Source organism: Gopherus evgoodei, chromosome 5, assembly GCF_007399415.2.
Source record: "Gopherus evgoodei ecotype Sinaloan lineage chromosome 5, rGopEvg1_v1.p, whole genome shotgun sequence".
NCBI lineage: Eukaryota > Metazoa > Chordata > Testudines > Testudinidae > Gopherus > Gopherus evgoodei.
Genome location: NC_044326.1, coordinates 8,216,123 through 8,237,265, shown reverse-complemented (window position 1 = coordinate 8,237,265; position 21,143 = coordinate 8,216,123). Strand labels below are relative to the sequence as shown.

The 21,143-nt window shown below is 47.8% G+C and overlaps 2 protein-coding genes across 4 annotated transcripts in view; one reads left to right on the top strand and one right to left on the bottom strand.

Annotated features, from left to right (window-relative positions):
• The window catches only part of MAVS (mitochondrial antiviral signaling protein), a 58,076-nt gene extending 56,165 nt beyond the window's left edge, over window positions 1-1,911 (bottom strand). The window contains exon 1 of the mRNA XM_030563519.1: window positions 1,694-1,911. Coding sequence (XP_030419379.1) covers window positions 1,694-1,716 — 23 coding nt within the window. The 5' untranslated portion in view covers window positions 1,717-1,911. The remainder of the gene's footprint in view (window positions 1-1,693) is intronic.
• A 301-nt stretch (window positions 1,912-2,212) lies between these two features.
• Window positions 2,213-21,143, top strand: part of PTPRA (protein tyrosine phosphatase receptor type A) — a 244,648-nt gene continuing 225,717 nt past the window's right edge. For all 3 annotated transcript variants that reach the window (XM_030563062.1, XM_030563064.1, XM_030563063.1), the window contains exon 1: window positions 2,213-2,348. The gene's annotated coding sequence lies outside the window, so the exon portion shown is untranslated. The remainder of the gene's footprint in view (window positions 2,349-21,143) is intronic.

Genomic DNA, 21,143 nt, shown 5'->3' with positions numbered 1-21,143 from the left:
TCAGAGAACTGTATGCCACTATTACTAGACAGTGGCAGAAGGCAATTCAGTGTGAATCACAGAAATGTAGGACTGGAAGGGACATGAACAGGTCACTGAGGCAGGACTGGGTAATAACAACTAGACCATCCTTGACAGGTGTTTGTCTACCTCTTATAAAACTCCAATGACTGCTATTCCATAATCTCTCTAGGTAATTTGTCCAGTGCTTAACTACCTTTACAGTTGGGAAGTTTTTCCTAATGTCTAACTTAAATCTCCCTTGTTACAATTTAAGCCCATTGCTTCTTTTTCCTGCATGACAGGGGTGGGTCCAGACAGTGAGATTGAGGGGAGGGAGGTCAAGAGAGAGTCGGTGGGTGTGTGGGGATGGACCGGGGGAAGCAGGGTGGAGGAACTGAGGGGGGCAGGACTGGGAGAGTCGGGGGGGTATGGGGGATGAGACAGGACTGGGATGGAGGGGAGTAGGGTAGGGGCTGAGGGGAGCATGAATGGGACAGGGTAGAGAGAGCTGTGTAGAGTGGGGCGGGGCAGGGGAGACAGTGGGGCTGGGCTGGGGAGGGTTGGGGAGAGGGACAGGGTTTGGAGGGGATGAGAGAGCGAAGCAGGACTGGAATGGGGGGAAGTTGAGGGGGTGGGACAGCAGAGGGAGTGATGGGGGTGGGATGACGGGGGAGGCTGAAGAAGAGATTTGGGGTACGGCAAGGCTGAGGGCAGAGGGTTGAGGGGGAGAAGGGGGACTGTGGGGGAGGCTGTTGAAATGGGGGCAAGGACTGAGGGCAGTGGGTTCTGGGTGGGAGGTACAGGGGGGACTGCGGGGGAGGCTGAGGGAACAGGGTCAGGGTAGGGGCTGAGGTCAGTGGGTTGGGTCTACACTGGCACCTCTCAGCATTGCTGTGCCTGGCGGCAGACCTGCACCAGTGCTCCCCTGGTGATGGAAGAGTCCTCAGTGGAAATGCAGAGTTCATGACACAGACCCACCTCTCACTTCAAACCTGGCGCTGCTCCATGGGCTAACGACAGCCTAGAATCCGGGACAGATTTCCACATCCATGCAAGATGAGATGATCGGGGGGAGGAGAGGGACTGTGGGGGAGGTAGAACAGGGTCAGGGGGGCAGAGGGCAGTGGATTGAGGGTGAGGGGCACAAGGGGGACTGCGGGGGAGGTAGAACAGGGTCAGGGGGGCTGAGGGCAGCGGACTGAGAGTGAGGGGCACAAGGGGGACTGTGGGGGAGGTAGAACAGGGTCAGGGGGGCTGAGGGCAGTGGATTGAGGGTGGGGGGCACAAGGGGGACTGTGGGGGAGGTAGAACAGGGTCAGGGGGGCTGAGGGCAGTGGATTGAGGGTGGGGGGGCACAAGGGGGATTGTGTGGGAGGCAGAACAGGGTCAGGGGGGCTGAGGGCAGTGGATTGAGGGTGAGGGGCACAAGGGGGACTGTGGGGGAGGCAGAACAGGGTCAGGGGGGCTGAGGGCAGTGAATTGAGGGCGAGGGGCACAAGGGGGAATGTGGGGGAGGCAGAACAGGGTCAGGGGGGCTGTGGGCAGTGGATTGAGGGTGGGGGGCACAAGGGGGACTGCGGGGGAGGCTGAGGGAAGAAGGTCAGGGTGAGGGCTGAGGGCAGTGGGTCTAAGGGGAGCCCCCCGCCCCCGAGGGACCTGCAGGGGGCCAGGTGAGCCCAGCAGCGGTTACCTGGAGCGGCTCCCGGGAAGCATCCAGCAGGCAGGTCCCTCCCAGTCCCTCTGGCTCCTTCCTCGGGTCGGGTCGGGGCGAGGGGGGCCCGCTGCCCGCGTCTACAAGCCCCGCCCCGCTGCAGCACGTCTGGTCACCCTAGCGGGCAGAGTCCGGACTCCACGGAGCCCTGGCAGTGCGGCGACCCTGTGGTCCGGCTGCAGCCCCCTGCGCGCGCCAGCCCCAACCCCGGCCCCGGCCCGTCGCGCGCCCCCTGGGCCCGGCAGCGCGTTCAAAATTCACAGGACCAAGAAGCAGGGAGCCCCGGCGGCGGCCAATCAGCGCGGACGTCTGATCGGCCAATGGGAGGGCGGCTTGCAGCGGCGCGTGCCCCGGAGAAGCAGGCTCCGCGGCAGAGCAGAAGCTGCCCGGTGGGGGACGCGGTGCGGGAACTTTTTTCCTCAGCCGCCGCCGGCCTGTCACTCGCGCGCCGCGCATGGAGCGGCCCCACGGCGGGGGGGCTGCGGAGGCGCCGGGCCCCGCGGCGCGGTGCTGAGGCGGGGAGACCCCCCTCCCCGGGGGTGGAGCGAGCGGGGTAAATGCTCTGGCTCCACAGGCCGCTGCGGAGTCACGCCGGAGTCACTCGCGGCTCGCTACGCACCGTCCCCGCGGCAGGGTGAGTGAGTGAGCGGGCGGGGCGCCCTGGCTTCCCCCCCCGGGCGGCAAGCTCGGCTCGGGTCTGGGGCGGCCCCGTGCATCCCGGCTACCGGGGAAGAAGGGACCCCCACCTCGGATCCGCCTGCGGGCGGAACGGGGCGGCCCCCGGGTGTCTCCGGCTGAGCGGCTTTGCGGCTGGTCTCCGCCCCGGCCCGGGGGCAGCCGGCTGGAGGCGATGCGCTGGGGACGAGCCCACCCCCATGAGGGCGCTACGGGCCGCGCCGGGGGGTTGCGGACCTTCCTGTCCATCCCCTAGGCAGCTTCCACCGCGAAGGCCCCCGCCGGCCTGTTGCCCCTTGGGGGGGGGTGGCGTGAGCGTGGGTCTGAAATGGCCCTTGTGGGAGCTAACCCCTCCCCTGGTTAGATCCTGTCTGAGTGCTGGGCTGAGGGGCGGCGCTGGGCGGACCCTCGGCGTAAAAAATCCTTGTCCCTGTGAGGCGGTGTTTGGTGCTCAGCTGAAATCGCGCTGCCTTGCTCAGGTTCTTGTACCTTGCCCTTCACCATGGTGTCTAAGGCCTGGTCTGTGCCAGGAAATTAAGTCTGCTTAACTACATCGCTCAGGGGTGTGAAAAATCCGCCTGAGAGTGGTATAGTTAAGCCAGCCTAAATCCCTGTCTAGATAGCAGTAGGTTAACAGAGGAATTCTTGCATCTGTCTAGTTAGGGCCTCTCTGGGAGGATTAGCTAGCTATGCCAACAGGAGAACCCCTCCTGTTGGCATAGGTAGTGTCTGACTCTACACCGAAGCACTGCAGCTGTGCAACTGTCACCATTCAAGTGTAGACAAGTCCTAAGTGCTTGTCTCTCTCTATTATGCGAGTGTTAAGAGTATGTTATAGGAGTTGCGTTTCACAGCTATGTGATTGTTAAAAACGTTGTTAGTCCGAGGGTTGTCCCTTTCTGGCTGTTAGTGGGCCCTCACTTGTGAGCCCAATCCTGGAAATGGTTCCATGGAGGCATGATGAAGCTCTGTGCATCCATATGGAGCAGGTTGGAGGTGAGGGGGTTGGTGTGGAATGGAGAAAGAGGGATATCAGTGGAAAATGTAGGCAATTGGGATTAAATTCAGTCCTAGTGTAAACAAGCACAGCTGCCATTTTAGACGATGACTATTCAAGTGATTTATGCTAAAGCCAAACTTATTCTTCTGTTTTCTAGATGATTTATCAGGTTCAGAGCAGCTTACAGAGCAAATGATCTCAACCACCTGCCCCCTCCCTCCTGAATACTAGCCTTTGGAAAAACTTTTTACTTTCTCAATTCTCTGATTTTTAGAAATACAATCCCATCTCTTCCATCATATGTATTCCTCACTGGGAGAAATAAGTGCTCAAATGTCGAGGGAGGGATTGTAGATGGGTATATAATATGACACATACTCTGGTGGTCATCCTGCTTCCATTGAAATCAAGAGGGAACTTTTCTGTAGACTGCAGTGGGAGCAGGATTGAGATTTAATTTCATATTTAGGTCCGTATCCTGAATAGTGTAGCCTGTTGTATAGATGCAGCATTCTGCCCATGTTCCACGTAGGGCACAAGAGAGCCACAAATTCAAATGCTGTTAAAATCTTAGTACTAATATGTAGTACTGCTCATATGCAAGCTCTTTGAGGGTTAATTGATTAAGATATGTTGACAAGAATATACCCATTCTCTTAACTCACCCCCTCCACCTCCAAAAAGAGGCAGGGGAGAAACATGACAAAGACCAATAAGTATTTTGATCAATTTCCAAGTATAAACAAAACTTCAGATATTGAGGTGGAGGAGAGGTGTGCGTGTGTGTAATTGTTTATACCACAATAGCATCTGGAGGTCTCTGCAAAGATCAATGCTCCATTGTGCTAGGTGCTCTACAGACAAACAGATGGTTCTTCCCCAAAGAATTTGCAACCTAAACAGAGAAGATGGACAAAGTGTGGGAGAGACATTATTATTCCCGTTTTACAGAGAGGGAATAGAAACAGAGTGATTATGGCTCAGATGGTGCAGTGAGCTCTGTATAACCCACATGGAGCCCTGCTAATTTCAGCGTGGGTCTGCACTCTTGGTGTCTGTTCATGGTGAGATTATTGCATGGTTGGGGTCTTTTACATGATTTGCCTAGGTCACTCAGGGAGCTGAGAATTGAATCCAGATCTCCTGAGTCCCAACCCAGTGTCTTGGTCCTAGTTCACTCTCTTGATTAGAAGACTATCCTTTCTCATCCTAGATATGTGTATACGTTCTACGTATTAAAGGGAGAGAGAGCTGTCTGCTTGGTTAGAGCAGGGATTTGAGAGGTGGAATTCCTGAGTTTTCTTCCTGATTTTGCCAATAACTTACCCTGTGGCATTGGGCAAGTCACTTTATATTTCTGTCTCAGTTCCCCTATCTGTAAAACGGAGATTCCACCCTCTGTAAGATAGGCAGGTGTCATTATGGTTGGCTAATGCTCATAGGCTGAACATTCTGCGTAAATTAAAAATAGCTATTACTGTGTAAACCAGGCCTGTCTGTCTTTGTTTAATCCTCTTGTCCCACAAAATCACCCTATTTGTAGTCTAAATGGCAGATGAAGAGGAAAGTTCTTCTGACATCCATGTCACCAAGTGGAAAGGAAGCTGGAATGAGAGACTGTGGCCGCTTTGGCTGAATGCACTGAGAAAAGTGATGCTTCTGTTAGTGGAAATCTTGGATACAAGCAGAGTGGGGGAAAATAATTCTAGAGTCACTGAGCAGCAACCCCCTGTTCATTACAATTAACTTACTATTTATACTGCAATAGTACATGGAAGCCTCCCAGCAGGGAACAGGCCCCATTGTGTTGAGTGCTGTACACAAACATAACAGCAAAATAGATTATGTGGGGCAGGAATTAAACTGCTGTGTAATAAACTGAGTATCAATGCTGCATTCTGTAACACTGCTGTGCTGTTGCATGGCTCAAGATCCCCGGTGTTGTGTGAAGTAGTTACTTAACATAAGAAATAACAAATGGCTTGAATTAGGGGGCCAGATTCTCAACTGGTATAATTCAGTTCCCACTAATGTTCAAAGAACTGTGTGGATTTATGCCAGCTGAGAATGTGGCCCTCAGAGCCCAACCCTGAGAGGTACTGGGGACCTACATCTCCTGTGGAAGTAAGTGGAAAGCCATGCTGACTGCACCAGATAAGGATCTGGCCTTTTATTTTGGCCTCACCTCTCCTCCCTTCCTTCTCCCTCCCCCAAATACAAAATTTAAAACCTGGAGGTGAGGGGGGACCTGTAGAATTCTGTCAAACATAGCTGATGTCTGCTAAATAGTACATTTTCCATAGGGTGGATCTCTCCTTACCTGTCTTGGAAAGTGGGATGGGAGTGTGCATGTATGTGTAATATAGTAGTATTAACTGCTCCAAACTTTTGTAAGTAACATTGGCTTTTGCTGTCCCACGCCTTGGTGGAAAGCCCCGGTTCAGATGAAGATCTGCTTATTTCTGATCATCTGGGATGTCATCAAGAATGGAAAATGTGACAGGAAGGAAGGGAGGCTTTTTTCTCCTGCTAAATATGGAGCGACATTAAAATCTGGGAATAGCAGATACCGGTGTGAAAAGAATCCTGGCCCATTTTAATCTTGCTTCTATTTTAACTAGATCCCAGTGGTTCTTTCATAAGGTGGGAGGTGAGGGGAAGAGGGGAGTGAAGGAGGGCCTTATACTTTGCTCACCACTCTGCTGTGAGGTTGCTGGTTTTTTTGTTTTTGTTTTTTCTGAACTGGAAGATGCTAACCCTGCTATGGGCCTCCAGAGCTTAATTCAGTGCTGTCCTACAGGCTGAGTGCTCTTCCAGTTTTGAAATTGTTGTGTTTGTTAGAAATTAACCACCTCTCTCTTGCTGTCTGCTGTTGAGGATTAGTTTGCTGAGAGCATTCAGGAAGCTATGGAAATGTTTTTGGGTTTTCTCTTGTTTGTTTGGGGATTTCTAGAAAAGAAAGAATAATGGTAGAGAGGATGGCATGCATGTTAGCTAGAACCTGCAATGCTTAGTGCTACAGAACAATCTGACAGATAAGTAAAAGCAGTGTTGTCCTTCCTGCAGAGAACTTTTTGTTCTCCTCTTTGTGTTTTAGCCAAAATATATTAATTTTCCAAAATGTTTAACTGCAGATCAATAAGCGCTGCCTTGGTCCCAGCTGTGTGAATGGGACAAAGGAGATTAGGAATTAAACATGCAACCCAACTGCAGCTCCTCTTTTCCTTTTTAATTTTACTTGCAATTGCTCCAGCATGCTCAGAGCCATCTAGGTGCCTTTTTTTAGTGGTCTTTGCAGCCAGTGTGATGAGCAGCCATGTCTGTTCATTTCCTTCTGTCTTCTAAGCCCATTTTCCAGGGTCACTTGTGTGTACTCTCTGCCAGGAGGATTTAATTATTTCCAGCCAGCATCAGAACCAAGCTATTGTCATTCTCTCCATACTGCATGGGATACCTGTGAATTGTGCAATATAGGATCAAATTTCCAAGGCTGTGGGGGGAGAAGGGGACATAAGGGCTGGGTATCAGTATTTCAGTGCAGGCCTTTTCTCCCCCCCTCCGCCCCCCCCCTTTATCAGGGATGCCAAGGTGTTTTTTTTTGTTTGTTTTTTGCTTTTGTTTTTTTTTGGTGGGCCACCAATGGAAGGGAGAAACTCATTTGATTTCTACCTATAAAAGCCTCTATTTAAATAAGGGTGGATGCGCTTCCAGGTGTGGCCTTTATATTATCCACCATGCTGATATTTAATGACTACATTCTATGCTGCTTTTGGCAGGTGTGGAACCCTCTTTTTCCCTTGAACTAAATGCAATTTGAGGAGTTTCAGGACTGCCCACGAGGGTTTAGGAGAGGGAGGGCAAGTTGTCTTGGTCTGATCCTGGACCTGGGATAACTCTAAAAATCTGGTTACTATGGGCCTGGGACAAATTCTGATCTGGCTAACATGAGTGTTAATTCAGGATGACTCCCATGAAACCAGTAGTTACTCCATTGTAAAACTGGAGTGTGTCCTGGGTGCATAGTAGTGTGGTGGGCACAAATGTGGCTATTTTGCTGGAAGTCGGGAGTGTGCATGGACAGGTATTGGTAGTTGTCCACGAGGAGAGACAGTGTCTGGAAACACTCCTCCTTTTGCTTCCTCTCTACCCTGTGAGCTTGACTCTGGTGGGGAGGCCTGGCTCTGAGGGATTTTGTGGGTGGGGTAGGGGATCTTGCTGTGAAGGTTTGGGTGGGCTGTGGGTGCTTTCAAAGACTAGGCAAAACACTTTGTCAAATCAGCAGGGACCCTGAGAGGTGTTTCCTATTCCCAGGGGCACCACTTCTCTGGCATCTACCTTGCTGTATTGTTCTTAGACTAACAAAATATGACCCTGAATTCCCTAAAACAAAACACAACAATCAGCTGACAACCTTAGATCGGTGTAATATGCACCACTTTATCAGTCAATACCAACACCAGCATCCTAATGGAACAAACTCTTTAATCCCCCCTGTCCCCAGCCAAATACCAACATCCTCTCCAAACTCCCTTCTCTGGCTTAATCTAGTATGATTGCAAATTATGTTACAGGCTGTGTTAGTTTAGAAGGAAAGACAATGTTGTGAGCAATGATCGCTCAGACGTCAGTGCTGCTGGTTGGTATTGCAAAATATTCTTGATGTGTGAGAGGTGCAAGTATGAGGAGTTGTGAGAGCTGCAGTGGTGATATGCCAGAGCTCCCTGCTCATCACTTTTTCAGATGAGACTTAAACCACCAGGCACTGACCTCTTGTGATCACTAATAGTCCTGTGACACTTTGGAGTAGACTCATTGTCATCCATGCCCTGGTTTATTAAATCTGGCTGGCCAAAATTTCCCAGTTCCTGTTTTAAGATCTTGTAGAGTTACTGTGCCTTAACCAGTTGTTGCTTCCTGTGCAACTGGCATTAACTGGTGTGCTGGGCTAGCACTGTTCTGGTGGCATAATTAGTTTCTGCAGTATAGAACGTTATGAAAGATTCTCATAGACTCATAGGTCAGAAGGGACCAATCTGATCATCTAGTCTGACCTCCTGCACAAGGCAGGCCACAGAACCCCACCCATCCAATTTTAGAACAACCCCTATCCCAGGACCAAGTTATTGAAATCCTCAAAATTGGTTTGAAGACCTCAAGCTGCAGAGAAACCACCAGCAAGCGACCCGTGCCCCACGCTGCAGGGGAAGGCGAAAAACCTCCAGGGCCCCTGCCAATCCGCCCTGGAGGAAAATTCCTTCCCGACCCCAAATATGGCGATCAGCTAAACCCTGAGCATGTGAGCAAGAGTCACCAGCCAGCACCCAAGAAGGAATCCTCTGCAGTAACTCAGTTCCCATTCCATCCAACATCTCCCCGCAGACCATTGAGCAGACCTATCTGGTGGTAATCCAAGATCAATTGCCCAAATTAACGATCCTATCATAACATCCCCTCCATATACTTATCAAGCTTTGTCTTAAAGCCAGGAAAGCCTTTTGCCCCCACTACTTCCCTCGGAAGGCTGTTCCAGAACTTCACTCCCCTAATGGTTAGAAACCTTCGTCTAATTTCAAGTCTAAACTTACTAATATCCAGTTTATACCCATTCGTCCTCGTGCTTACATTAGTACTAAACTTAAATAATTCCTCTCCCTCCCTAACGTTAACCCCCCGATATATTTATATAGAGCAAGCATATCCCCCCGCAGCCTTCTTTTGGCCAGGCTGAACAAGCCAAGCTCTTTGAGTCTCCTTTCATAAGGCAGTTTTTCCATTCCTCGGATCATCCTTGTAGCCCGTCTCTGAACCTGTTCCAGTTTGAATTCATCCTTCTCTAGTTTAACCATAAACTTTAAGCCACATGCAGAAATCACTAAATGAAATTCTCTGGCCTCTGTTATGCAGGATGTCAGCCAGATAAAATGAATTCTGTAAGCTTTCATTTAAGATAAAATGTAGCACTGCCATTAATGTTGCAGAGTAAAGCTTTCAAACTTGACCAGGTATAGGGATGTCTTCCAAAGTCTGCAGACAGGCAGAAGAATAGAGCTGAGGCCCCCGTCTTCTATTTAGGTACCTCAACAGTGAGGTTGGCTTCTGTAAACCTCTGCAATACAATTTCCACATGGTTAAAGTGGTCTTGCCAGGAGTCATTAAAGATACCGAAGTCAATTAATCCAAAAGGCAAAACCTTAAATGTGTACAGGACAGATTCCACTATGAAAGATGATTTTTCTTGGGCATCAGCATCCAAGGGAATTTGCTAATATCCACAAGCCACATCCAGAGTATTTATGCACTCCTCAGTAGGTCCACTGTTCTGGATGTGGAGCATAAGGATAAGGTTGGATGATAGCATTTAGCGTTAAAACTCATGAGATTGTGTGGATTTTTGATCCCTTTTAAGTACCATCACAATAGGAGATGCCCAGAGGCTTTTCGATTTAGCAGTCACGGCATTCCTGTAGCATGCTTTCTGCTGCCTCCTAAATCTTTTTGCATTTCTCCTTTAGCATGGTGTGCTCTGCTAGGGGCAGGGCATGGCCCTGTAGTTTCTATGGAATGCACTATTTTCATAGTTAAACCTGGTAGGCTGGAAAACACCCGCCTCTGGTATTTCAGAGCCAGCATGGCGGACCAGCATCTCCTGCTTTTGAGTCAGCAAACCAAACTGTATTCACTGCCATCTTTCTTTTATGGTAAGCTTTTAATCTATTGACATGTACTGTTTGCACAGCTCTTCTGCCTTGGAATTTCATTACATTAGAAGTGACCTCATTTGCACTGTCTGTCATCTCAAAATGTCCTTTCAAACAATCTTACATCTTGTTCTTCCTCACTGGAATCAACAACACAATGTCACCCATCTCAAAAGATCTTTCTCCAGCATGCTTGTTGTACCAAGATTTCTGAAATGCCTAAGTTCATCAGTCTTTAATTTCTCTTTAAAATGAGTGACATGCTCCCTTACAGGCTGTCCAGACTCTACTGTACTCCCTTTCCGAGAGCCTCAAATTAAATGTAAAGGTCCCCTCACCTGTCTCCTGTAAAGGAGATCAAAGGGGGCAGACCTTATAGACTCTTGGGGTAATGCCTGTATGTGAATAACAAGTAAGGGAGCAACACATCTCAGTCATTCTCTTACTAGGTAACATACATCCTCAGCATAGACTTCAGTGTCCCATTGAGTCTTTCTACCAGACCATTAGTTTCCGAATGATAGGGAGCAACCTTTATATGTCTCACTCCACCCAAGTCTTATAACTCTTTTGAAAATGACAGACATGAAATTTGCACCAATTCAGGGTAACTAGTGGCAGAATCTACTGCAGCCTGTGTGTATATTTGTGTATATATACGCACACTTTTTTTTTTTCCATTTCTGGAAGGTCTCGGTAGGACCTTCTCTTTTGGCCAGGATGTAACACCTTCTATTGGAGATCAGCACTTTACACTAGTTAATGTCTCTTCTATCTGATGATTTATACAGTTACAGAGGCTTACAATGCAAACACTCAATTAATACCTTATGTGGGATACAGATGTAATAAATAAGATTAATGGATAGAACAACTTACAAACATTCCATAAAGTCTGAGTATTAAACACACACTTACAATTCTACTATATATTTTACCAGTACTAATGCACAGGTGCGCTGGACTGATTTTAGCCATGGTGTTTGTCAGTGTTCCACCGAGGCTTGGGGACTTTGGGCTGAGCTGGCACCTGGGCTGTCAACATCACATGTGCTATCAGCTATCTGTCTTCTTTCTGTCTGTAATCTGACTGCACACTCTTGCTATTTAGAGCTGCATTTCACTGGTGAGTGAAAGGTGGATTAGATGTGTATAGATACAGATGTCCTCTGTGTGTGTGAGAAGTGCTTTGGGGTTGAAAAAAGATTTGGACATCTACATGGATAATGAGAGCATCAGAAATTACATTAAGTAGGATTAATATTACAGGTATGGGATATAAACTCTTGTGCTCAATCACTACTGAGGGGATTAGGAAGAAAGATCCCCTATATGCAGACTATTCCAGGGTTTCATGTACCTTTCTCTGAAGCAGCTGATACAGCTACTGCCAGATACTGGTCTGATGTTGCAATTCCTATGGTTCTAACTTTTGGGACAAAAGGCACAAAATTTACTATTTATTAAGAAACCTCTTCATGACTCTGAGAACCCTATCTTCAGATACAGTAACTCCTGATTTAACGTCCCGCTTAATGTTGTTTCAGTGTTATGTCCCTGCTCATTTAGGATATGTGCTCGTTTAAAGTTGTGCAGTGCTCCCTTATAACGTTATTTGGCTGCCTGCTTGTAAGATTCTGTGGAAGAGCAGTGACTTTACAAGGGAGCATTGCACGAGTTTCGCTTCTCCGCCTCCTTCCCCTCCCTCCCAGGGTTGCGTCTCCACTCCTCCCTCTCCCAGAAAGTCCTAAGTGCCACCAAACTGTGTGTATGGGGGGGTATGTGGCGTGCTCTGGAGAGGAGGTGAAGTAGGGGTGGGAAGAAGGGGGCCTGGAGAGGAGCAGGGACAGGAAGAGGCTGGCCTGGAACATTCCCAGCAAATTCTGAGCCTGTTCTCTGGGGAAGCTGCCGCTGCTGCTGCAAAGGTGCTTCCTAGCATCCTTGCCTTGGGGCGGGCTGTGCCTGTGTGGGGTAAGCCAGGGGCACTTCCCAACCACAGTACAGTACTGTACAGTTGTTATAACCTATTGAAAAAGAATACAAATCAAAGCATTTCCAGCACTTATATTCATGCAAATACCAAAGAAAAGAAACCATAGAACTTACTATCTGATCTCTTTGTCCTTACACTTAGAAACAGAAGACTAGAAAATAGAACTACTTCTCCAAAGCTCAGAGGAAACAGGCAGACAGACTAAAGACTCAGAGACACACTTCCCTCCACCCAAAGTTGAAAAAATCCAGTTTCCTGATTGGTTCTCTGGTCAGGTGTTTCAGGTGAAAGAGACATTAACCCTTAGCTATCTGTTTATGACACGCCCCCCAAATTGCAGACAGTGGGGAAGCTCACTGGCGGCAATTTCCTTCTAGAACTTGAAAATAAACAGATTAATACAACACATGCACCTTTACATATACTACTAAGTATATAACTAACAGACTTTTACATTTTAAGAACACTTTTTAACTACTGGACTCTGGGAAACTCTCACGGGAGAGTGCATCAGCAACTTTGTTAGAAGCTCCTGTGATGTGTTGAATTTCAAAATCAAAATCTTGGAGAGCTAAACTCCAACGAAGAAGTTTCTTGTTGTTCCCCTTGGCAGTATGAAGCCACTTTAGTGCAGCATGGTCAGTTTGTAGTTGGAACCGCCGTCCCCAAACATATGGGCGTAGCTTCTCCAGGGCGTACACAATGGCATAGCATTCCTTTTCACTGACTGACCAGTGACTTTCCCTCTCAGACAGTTTTTTGCTGAGAAACACGACAGGATGGAAGTTGTGATCTGTTGCTTCCTGCATGAGCACTGCTCCTATACCACGCTCAGATGCATCTGTGGTTACTAGGAATGGTTTGTCAAAATCCGGGGCCCTGAGTACAGGGTCAGACATGAGTGTTGCCTTAAGCTGGGTAAAGGCTTTTGACACTCATTAGTCCACTTAACGGCATTTGGCTGGGTCTTTTTGGTTAGGTCGGTCAATGGGGCAGCGATTTGGCTGTAGTGTGGTACAAATCGCCTGTAGTATCCGGCCAAGCCTAAGAAGGATTGGACCTGTTTCTTTGACCTTGGGACAGGCCACTTTTGGATAGCATCCACCTTGGCCTGTAGGGGGTTTATGGTTCCTCGACCCACCTGGTGCCCCAGGTAAGTCACTCTGTTTTGGCCTATTTGACACTTTTTGGCCTTAACAGTTAGTCCTGCCTGCCTGATGCGCTCAAAGACCTTTTCCAGGTGGAGTAGGTGTTCGGGCCAGGAGTCTGAAAAAATGGCCACATCATCGAGGTAGGCAACTGCAAATTCTCCCAGTCCAGCTAGTAGACCGTCTACCAGCCTCTGGAAGGTGGCGGGTGCATTTCGAAGGCCGAAAGGAAGGACATTGAATTCATACACCCCCGCATGGGTGACGAATGCTGACCTCTCCTTGGCAGGTTCATGTAGCGGTACTTGCCAGTACCCCTTGGTTAAGTCTATTGTAGAGATGAACTGGGCACGTCCCAACTTTTCCAATAGCTCATCAGTACGTGGCATTGGATAGTTGTCCGGACGAGTTACAGCATTTAGCTTACGGTAGTCCACGCAGAAGCGTATTTCCCCATCTGGTTTGGGTACCAGAACCACTGGAGATGCCCATGCACTGGTAGATGGGCGGATTATACCCATCTGTAGCATGTTCTGGATCTCCCGTTCTATAGCAGCTTGGGCATGAGGAGACACCCGGTAGGGTGGGGTTCTGATTGGGTGAGCATTACCTGTATCAATGGAGTGGTATGCCCGTTCAGTCCGTCCTGGGGTGGCTGAGAACAATGGGGCGAAGCTAGTGCACAGCTCCTTGATTTGTTGCCGCTGCAGACGTTCCAGGGTGGTTGAGAGGTTCACCTCTTCCACGCCACCGTCTTTTTTCCCGTCGTAGTAGACACCGTCAGGCCACTCAGCATCATCTCCCTGGACTGTAAACTGACAAACCTGTAAGTCTCTGGAATAGAAAGGCTTGAGAGAATTAACATGGTACACTTTAGGCTTTAGTGAGGAATTGGGAAATGCTATGAGGTAGTTCACAGCTCCCAGGCGCTCTTGGACCGTGAATGGCCCTTCCCATGATGCTTCCATCTTATGGGCCTGTTGCGCCTTCAAGACCATAACCTGGTCTCCTACCTTGAAGGAACGTTCTCTGGCATGTCTGTCATACCAGGCCTTTTGCTCTTTTTGAGCATCCTTTAGGTTCTCTCTAGCAAGGGCTAAAGAGTGTCGGAGGGTGCTTTGTAGGTTGCTTACAAAGTCCAGAATGTTAGTTCCTGGAGAAGGCGTAAACCCCTCCCATTGCTGCTTCACCAACTGTAATGGCCCCTTAACCTCGTGACCATACACAAGTTCAAATGGTGAAAACCCTAAACTGGGATGTGGTACAGCCCTGTAGGCAAACAGCAACTGCTGCAACACTAGGTCCCAATTATTGGAGAATTCGTTGATGAATTTTCTTATCATGGCCCCCAAAGTTCCATTGAACCTTTCCACCAGGCCATTGGTTTGATGGTGGTACGGGGTGGCAACCAAGTGATTCACCCCATGAGTTTCCCACAGTTTTTCCATGGTTCCTGCCAGGAAATTAGACCCTGAATCTGTAAGGATGTCAGAGGGCCAACCTACCCTGGCAAAGATGTCTGTTAGGGCCAGGCACACAGTGTTAGCCCTGGTGTTGCCTAGAGCTACTGCTTCTGGCCATCGGGTAGCAAAGTCCACTAAAGTCAGTACGTACTGCTTTCCTCTGGGCGTCTTTTTTGGAAACGGGCCCAGAATATCCACAGCTACTCGCTGAAATGGGACCTCAATTATGGGGAGTGGCTGGAGAGGGGCCTTGACCTGATCTTGAGGCTTACCCACTCTTTGGCATACCTCACAAGACCGGACATAGTTGGCAACATCCTTGCCCATCCCCTCCCAGTGGAAGGACTTCCCCAACCGGTCCTTGGTTCTGTTCACCCCAGCATGGCCACTGGGATGATCATGGGCTAAGCTTAAGAGCTTCCCCCGGTACTTAGTTGGAACCACCAACTGTTTTTGCGGCTGCCATTCTTCCCGGTGTCCACCAGAAAGAATTTCCTTGTATAAAAGTCCTTGGTCTATAACAAACCGGGATCGATTAGAAGAGCTGAGAGGCGGTGGGGTGCTCCGTGCCGCCGCCCACGCTTTCTGAAGGCTGTCATCTGCTTCCTGCTCAGCCTGGAACTGTTCCCTTGAGGCTGGGGTCACCAGTTCTTCCTCAGACCGTGGACTTGGGCTTGGTCCCTCTGGAAGCGATGTAGGTGATGGGGTTGTTTCCGTTGCTGGTGAACCGCTCTCCGCTGGTGCACCTGAGGGTATTTCAGGCTCTGGCTGAGCCTTTTGGGTATGGCTGTCGTGTGCTTCTGCCAGTTCTGGCTCGCTGGCGCCCTCTGGCGTTGAGTTTGAAGATGTGGTTGCACTTGCTGGTGCTGGTTGCTGTTCCAGTTCCGGGCCTGGGACTGGAGATGCTGTGGCTGTTTCAGTGGTAGGCATGGAATCCGGGTCCACTACCTCTGTCTGGGTTTCTGGTAACACAGACGGGGCCTCTGTGGACGGCTCAGGAACAGGAATGGGTCTGGAAGCTTGCCTGGTTTGGCTACGTGTAACCATTCCCACTCTCTTGGCCCGCCTCACCTGGTTGGCCAAGTCTTCCCCCAGTAACATGGGGATAGGATAATTGTCATAGACTGCAAAAGTCCACATTCCTGACCAGCCTTTGTACTGGACAGGCAGTTCAGCTGTAGGCAAGTCTACAGCTTGTGACATGAAGGGGTAAATTGTAACTTTGGCCTTTGGGTTGATGAATTTGGGGTCAACGAAGGATTGGTGGATAGCTGACACTTGTGCCCCCGTGTCTCTCCACGCAGTAACCTTCTTTCCGCCCACTCTCAAGTTTTCCCTTCGCTTCAAGGGTATTTGAGAGGCATCCGGGCCTGGGGATCTTTGGTGTGATGGTGGTGTAATGAATTGCACTCGCATGGTGTTCTTGGGACAGTTGGCCTTGATATGTCCCGGTTCATTACACTTAAAGCATCTTCCATCTGATGGTTCACTGGGCCGAGGGGAGTTACTGGAGACTGGTGAGGTTGAAGGGTAGGATATCTGTGGCTTTACTTGGGTGGTATGTGGGGTCTTTGGCTGTCCTCGGTTGTAGGGTTTATGGTCTGTGTGCCCCCTGTGGTAATCGTTCCCCTTGACAGTAGCTTTTTTGCTTTCTGCCAGTTCCATCCATTTGGCTCCAATCTCCCCCGCCTCAGCGATAGTTTTGGGATTTCTATCTTGTATGTACCGTGTGATGTCTTCAGGAACACCATCCAAGAACTGCTCCATTTGTATGAGGAGGTTCACGTCTTCCAAGGTTTGAATGTTGTTTCCTGTTAACCAGGCCTCATAGTTTTTTGCAATGTAGTAGGCGTGTTTGGGAAATGACACCTCTGGTTTCCACTTTTGGGTTCTGAAGCGCCGACGGGCATGATCTGGGGTTATCCCCATCCGGTATCTGGCCTTGGTTTGAAAAAGTTTATAGTCATTCATTTGCGGCTTGGGCATTTCAGCTGCCACCTCTGCTAAAGGTCCACTGAGGTGTGGCCTTAATTCTACCATGTACTGGTCTTCGGGGATGCTGTACCCAAGACAGGCTCTTTCAAAATTTTCCAAGAAGGCCTCGGTGTCATCACCTGCCTTGTAGGTGGGAAATTTCCTGTGCTGTGGAGCAATAATTGGCGCCGGGTTGTTAGGGTTGGCTGGCACATGCAGCCCAGCTTTTGCCAAGTCCAGTTCATGTTTTCTCTGTTTTTCCTTCTCTTCATTCTCTTTTTGTTGTTTTTCCATTTCTCGGCGGTGGGCCACCTCTTCTTCTTCTAGTTTTCTTTTGTGTGCTGCCTCTTGGGCTGCCTGTTCTCTTTGGAAGGCTGCCAGTTTGAGGCTTTCTTCCTTTTCTTTTATCTCCATCTCTTTTTGTTTTATTTTTAGTTCCTGTTTGTGTTTTTCCATCTCTCGCCTGTGTTCAGCTTCTTTTAATTGGTCTTCGGCCTCCATTTTTGTCCTGGTAGACATGGTTCCTGTTTTCTTGTGTTGGGGTGCCCTCCGGTGTTTCTCTTTTGAACTGCAGGCTCTGTTGCCTCCAGAAGTCTGCCTAGCAACAGTGCTTTTTTCCTTTTCTCTCTCTAGCTAATGTTCAATGAAGGGAAACCAGAAAAACCACTTAATTTGCATGCATATAAGTGCTGCTACTTGCCTCCTAATGGGAGGGCTATTGCATGACAAAAGACCCTCACAGTCTTCTCGCTTAACATGCAAACCACAAACTGCTAGAGAGAGCAGAAAGAAAAAAAAATTCTCTCTGGTTCCCTTTTAAAACCAAACTGTTTCTCTCTGCTAAAAAGCCCTTAGCAGAGAAAAGAAAAATATAATATTCCTACTGGCTTCTGGATTCTGTCTAGATCCCGCCGCTGCCACTCATGTTATAACCTTATTCCCAGATTCTGGACCTTAGCGTCCAAAATTTGGGGGTTAGCATGAAAACCTCCAAGCTTAGTTACCAGCTTGGACCTGGTACTGCTGCCACCACCCAAAAAATTAGAGTGTTTTGGGGCACTCTGGTCCCCCTGAAAAACCTTCCCTGGGGACCACAAGACCCAAATCCCTTGAGTCTCACAACAAAGGGAAATAATCCTGATTCCCTTCCCCCCTCCAGGTGCTCCTGGAGAGATACACAGACACAAGCTCTGTGAAACTACGCAGAGTGAGTCCCCCTCTCCGTTCCCAATCCTGGAACAAAAGCACTTTCCTCTTCACCCAGAGGAAATGCCAAATCAGGCTAGCAATCCAACACACAGCTTTCCCCTGATTTCTTCCTCCCACCAATTCCCTGGTGAGTACAGACTTAATTTCCCTGAAGTAAAGAAAAACTCCAACAGGTCTTAAAAGAAAACTTTATATAAAAAAGAAAGAAAAAATACAAATGTTCTCTCTGTATTAAGATGATACAACACAGGGTCAATTGCTTAAAAGAATATTGAATAAACAGCCTTATTCAAAAAGAATACAAATCAAAGCATTTCCAGCACTTATATTCATGCAAATACCAAAGAAAAGAAACCATAGAACTTACTATCTGATCTCTTTGTCCTTACACTTAGAAACAGAAGACTAGAAAATAGAACTACTTCTCCAAAGCTCAGAGGAAACAGGCAGACAGACTAAAGACTCAGAGACACACTTCCCTCCACCCAAAGTTGAAAAAATCCAGTTTCCTGATTGGTTCTCTGGTCAGGTGTTTCAGGTGAAAGAGACATTAACCCTTAGCTATCTGTTTATGACAACAGTATATAATGCCTTTTGTCTACCCTAAAAAAATTTATTTGGAACCTAACCCTGCATTTACATTAAATCTTATGGTAAAATTGGATTTGTTTAACATTTTCACTTAAAGTTGCATTTTTTCAGGAACATAACTACAATATTAAGTGAGGAGTTACTGTATTAATTATGTGGTCTTATTGGGAACTGTTAGCATTAGTGTGAAGCAGTGCCTTGAAACCTGTATGTACAATCAAAGCTCAGGGAAAGCTTTCCCGTATCCTGAAAATACTTGTTTCCTGTAGAATGCCACCTCCAGCTACATGTCTCCCCTACTATCACTCCTAATCGTTCCTGTCCTTCATATCATCGTCTGTGCTCTTGGTTAACTATCTGCCAAGTTCCCTCTTCTCCACTAAAATGCTCCTGGAAACCTCTGCAAAGACTATCCACAGCCTTCTATCTTTTACTTGCCTGTGGTGTTGGACTGTAATGTAGGAACTAGGATTTCTCCTGCATATGCGGAATACAAAATTGATATAATTCTAGAAGCCCCAGTGATGATTTGGACCCCATTATGCTGGGCATTGTAGTATGGGTAGTTTCTGGCCTGAAGATCTTACAGTGTAAATAGGTAAGATAGACAAAAGTGTGTGGGGGGAAAATGATGCAACATATATGCAGAATGATGGTGGGCAAAAGTCATTTTTGTTCCAATTTTTTTTCTTTCAGTTTTAAAATTGCATTACAAGGGATGAGGTTGGGTGAAGGGATGAGTTAACTGGAGCAATGGTGTGGTATAGACAGAGGCTCATTGAACCCGGAGAGAAGGGGAAAGGGCTGGGAGTGTGTGTCTCGGATCAAAGGACCTGGGTGGGGAGGGTGTAGCTTGGTCCAAACAGCCAATCAGTAAATTGACGAAGGTGCCCAGAGTTAATATTCCAAGTCAGTCTGATCTCACCAGTATGGAGGGAGAGAGTCCTTCTGATGACATGGGCTGTGTTACTCCTCCTTTGGAGCTTTTTTTTAAATTATCTCCTCTGAGCACATATGGCTGGGGTAGGTGGCAGGATGGGGCTAGTGCCCTAGGCATGTCTGGCTCCAGGGCTTGAGAAATTGGGCTTCATACCTGGCCCTTGTTTCTGCTCCCAGGGCTTATTAATAAAGTTTCCATAAATATTTCAGACATGGCTTGAGCATGAGAACTGGAGTTGAAATTGAGTAGGAACAAAGTGATATTAACAAGTAAGGTTTTCATTGTGTAATCAGAGATGACATCTACTGTACATAGTAAGTTAGATTTCAGAGTTCTTTCTATTTTAATAGTCTTAAGGGTTTTTTTGCATGAATAGGATCTTCAGTGTTGCTTTAAGTGATTTCCCAACTCCCTTTTAAACTTAAGTCCTCTCATCCACCCATAAACAAATGCTAGCAGAGCTTCTTGTTGGAAAATCTTGTCTCACCACCCCAGCCTTACGGGCTGTTGGGTTGTTGCATGGATCTGTAAGATCCACTCGAACATTACTGCTGGCTTAGTGCAAAGCATTAAGATTGTCTGTGGATTTGGGTTAGTGGAACCTTGGGCTTGCAACTTCTGTTTTTCACAGAGGCGCATACAAATGGCTGCGACAACTTGTGATATCTAAGATGGTAAGCAGACGATAAAATGTGGGGGGGGAGACTTCAGATGATCTGGAGCCCTCAGATTGTGCACATGGCTAAATTATATAGTCAGTTTTATTACTGATGTAATATTTACTACTGATGTAATATTTACTAATCTGTAATCATCAAAAGCACAAATTAAGCACAGGAACGTTAGTACAACTATTTTGTTTAATCAAACCTATGTATTAACATATATATTTCTAAATGATTACTGTAATATACAAACAAAAATATATCTAGGTTCAAGGGGTGCGAGAACATATTTTGAGAACTTAAGGGATGCAGACTGCTGTAAAGGTTAAGAACCACTGTTGTAGGTGCTGTACAGATGCCTAATAGAGACAGTCCTTACTGTGGGAGCTTACAACCTAAATACACAAGACGGACAAAGGATAGGAAGGGAAACAGACACAGGGGGGAAGTGACTTGCCTAGGTTCATGCTATAGGTCAGTGGCAGAGCCGCGGGAACAATTAGAATAGAACCAATGTCATTTAAGTCTCCGTCCTGTGTCCTGTCAGCTGGACCACACTGCCCTTATCCTTCACACCCCATTCCCTTAGTTCAGGGGTCTCAAAGTCCCAGCCCACAGGCCATCTGCAGCCTAAGAACCTCCCCACTGCAGCCTGCGGAGGAGAGACCCATGCAGCCACACTGCTGGCTCTGTCTGCTGCAGGCACGGCCCCCCATTGGCTGGGGGAGAGGGACCGAAATACCATCACTAGTCGCCGAGCAGGGTCAGCCATGGAGGCAGCATCATTAGGTGTTGGGCAGAGGCAGCTTCATGTTTTTCCACAGTATAAAGTTGTACAACAGTTTTATTATTTCTAAGAAATTCTAAATAAAAAATATGATATAAATGTTTTATTTTCTGAACACTATCTTCAGAGATGACATTGGCCCGCTGGGAGGATTTGAGGCCTGGCACTGGCCCTAAGGTAAATTGAGTTTGAGACCCCTGCCTTAGTTTGTTTAAACTTGTTACCTTTGATTTCAAATTTAATTTTTGAGCTTCTTGAGATGTTGACTGTGTGTACAGCACTCAGC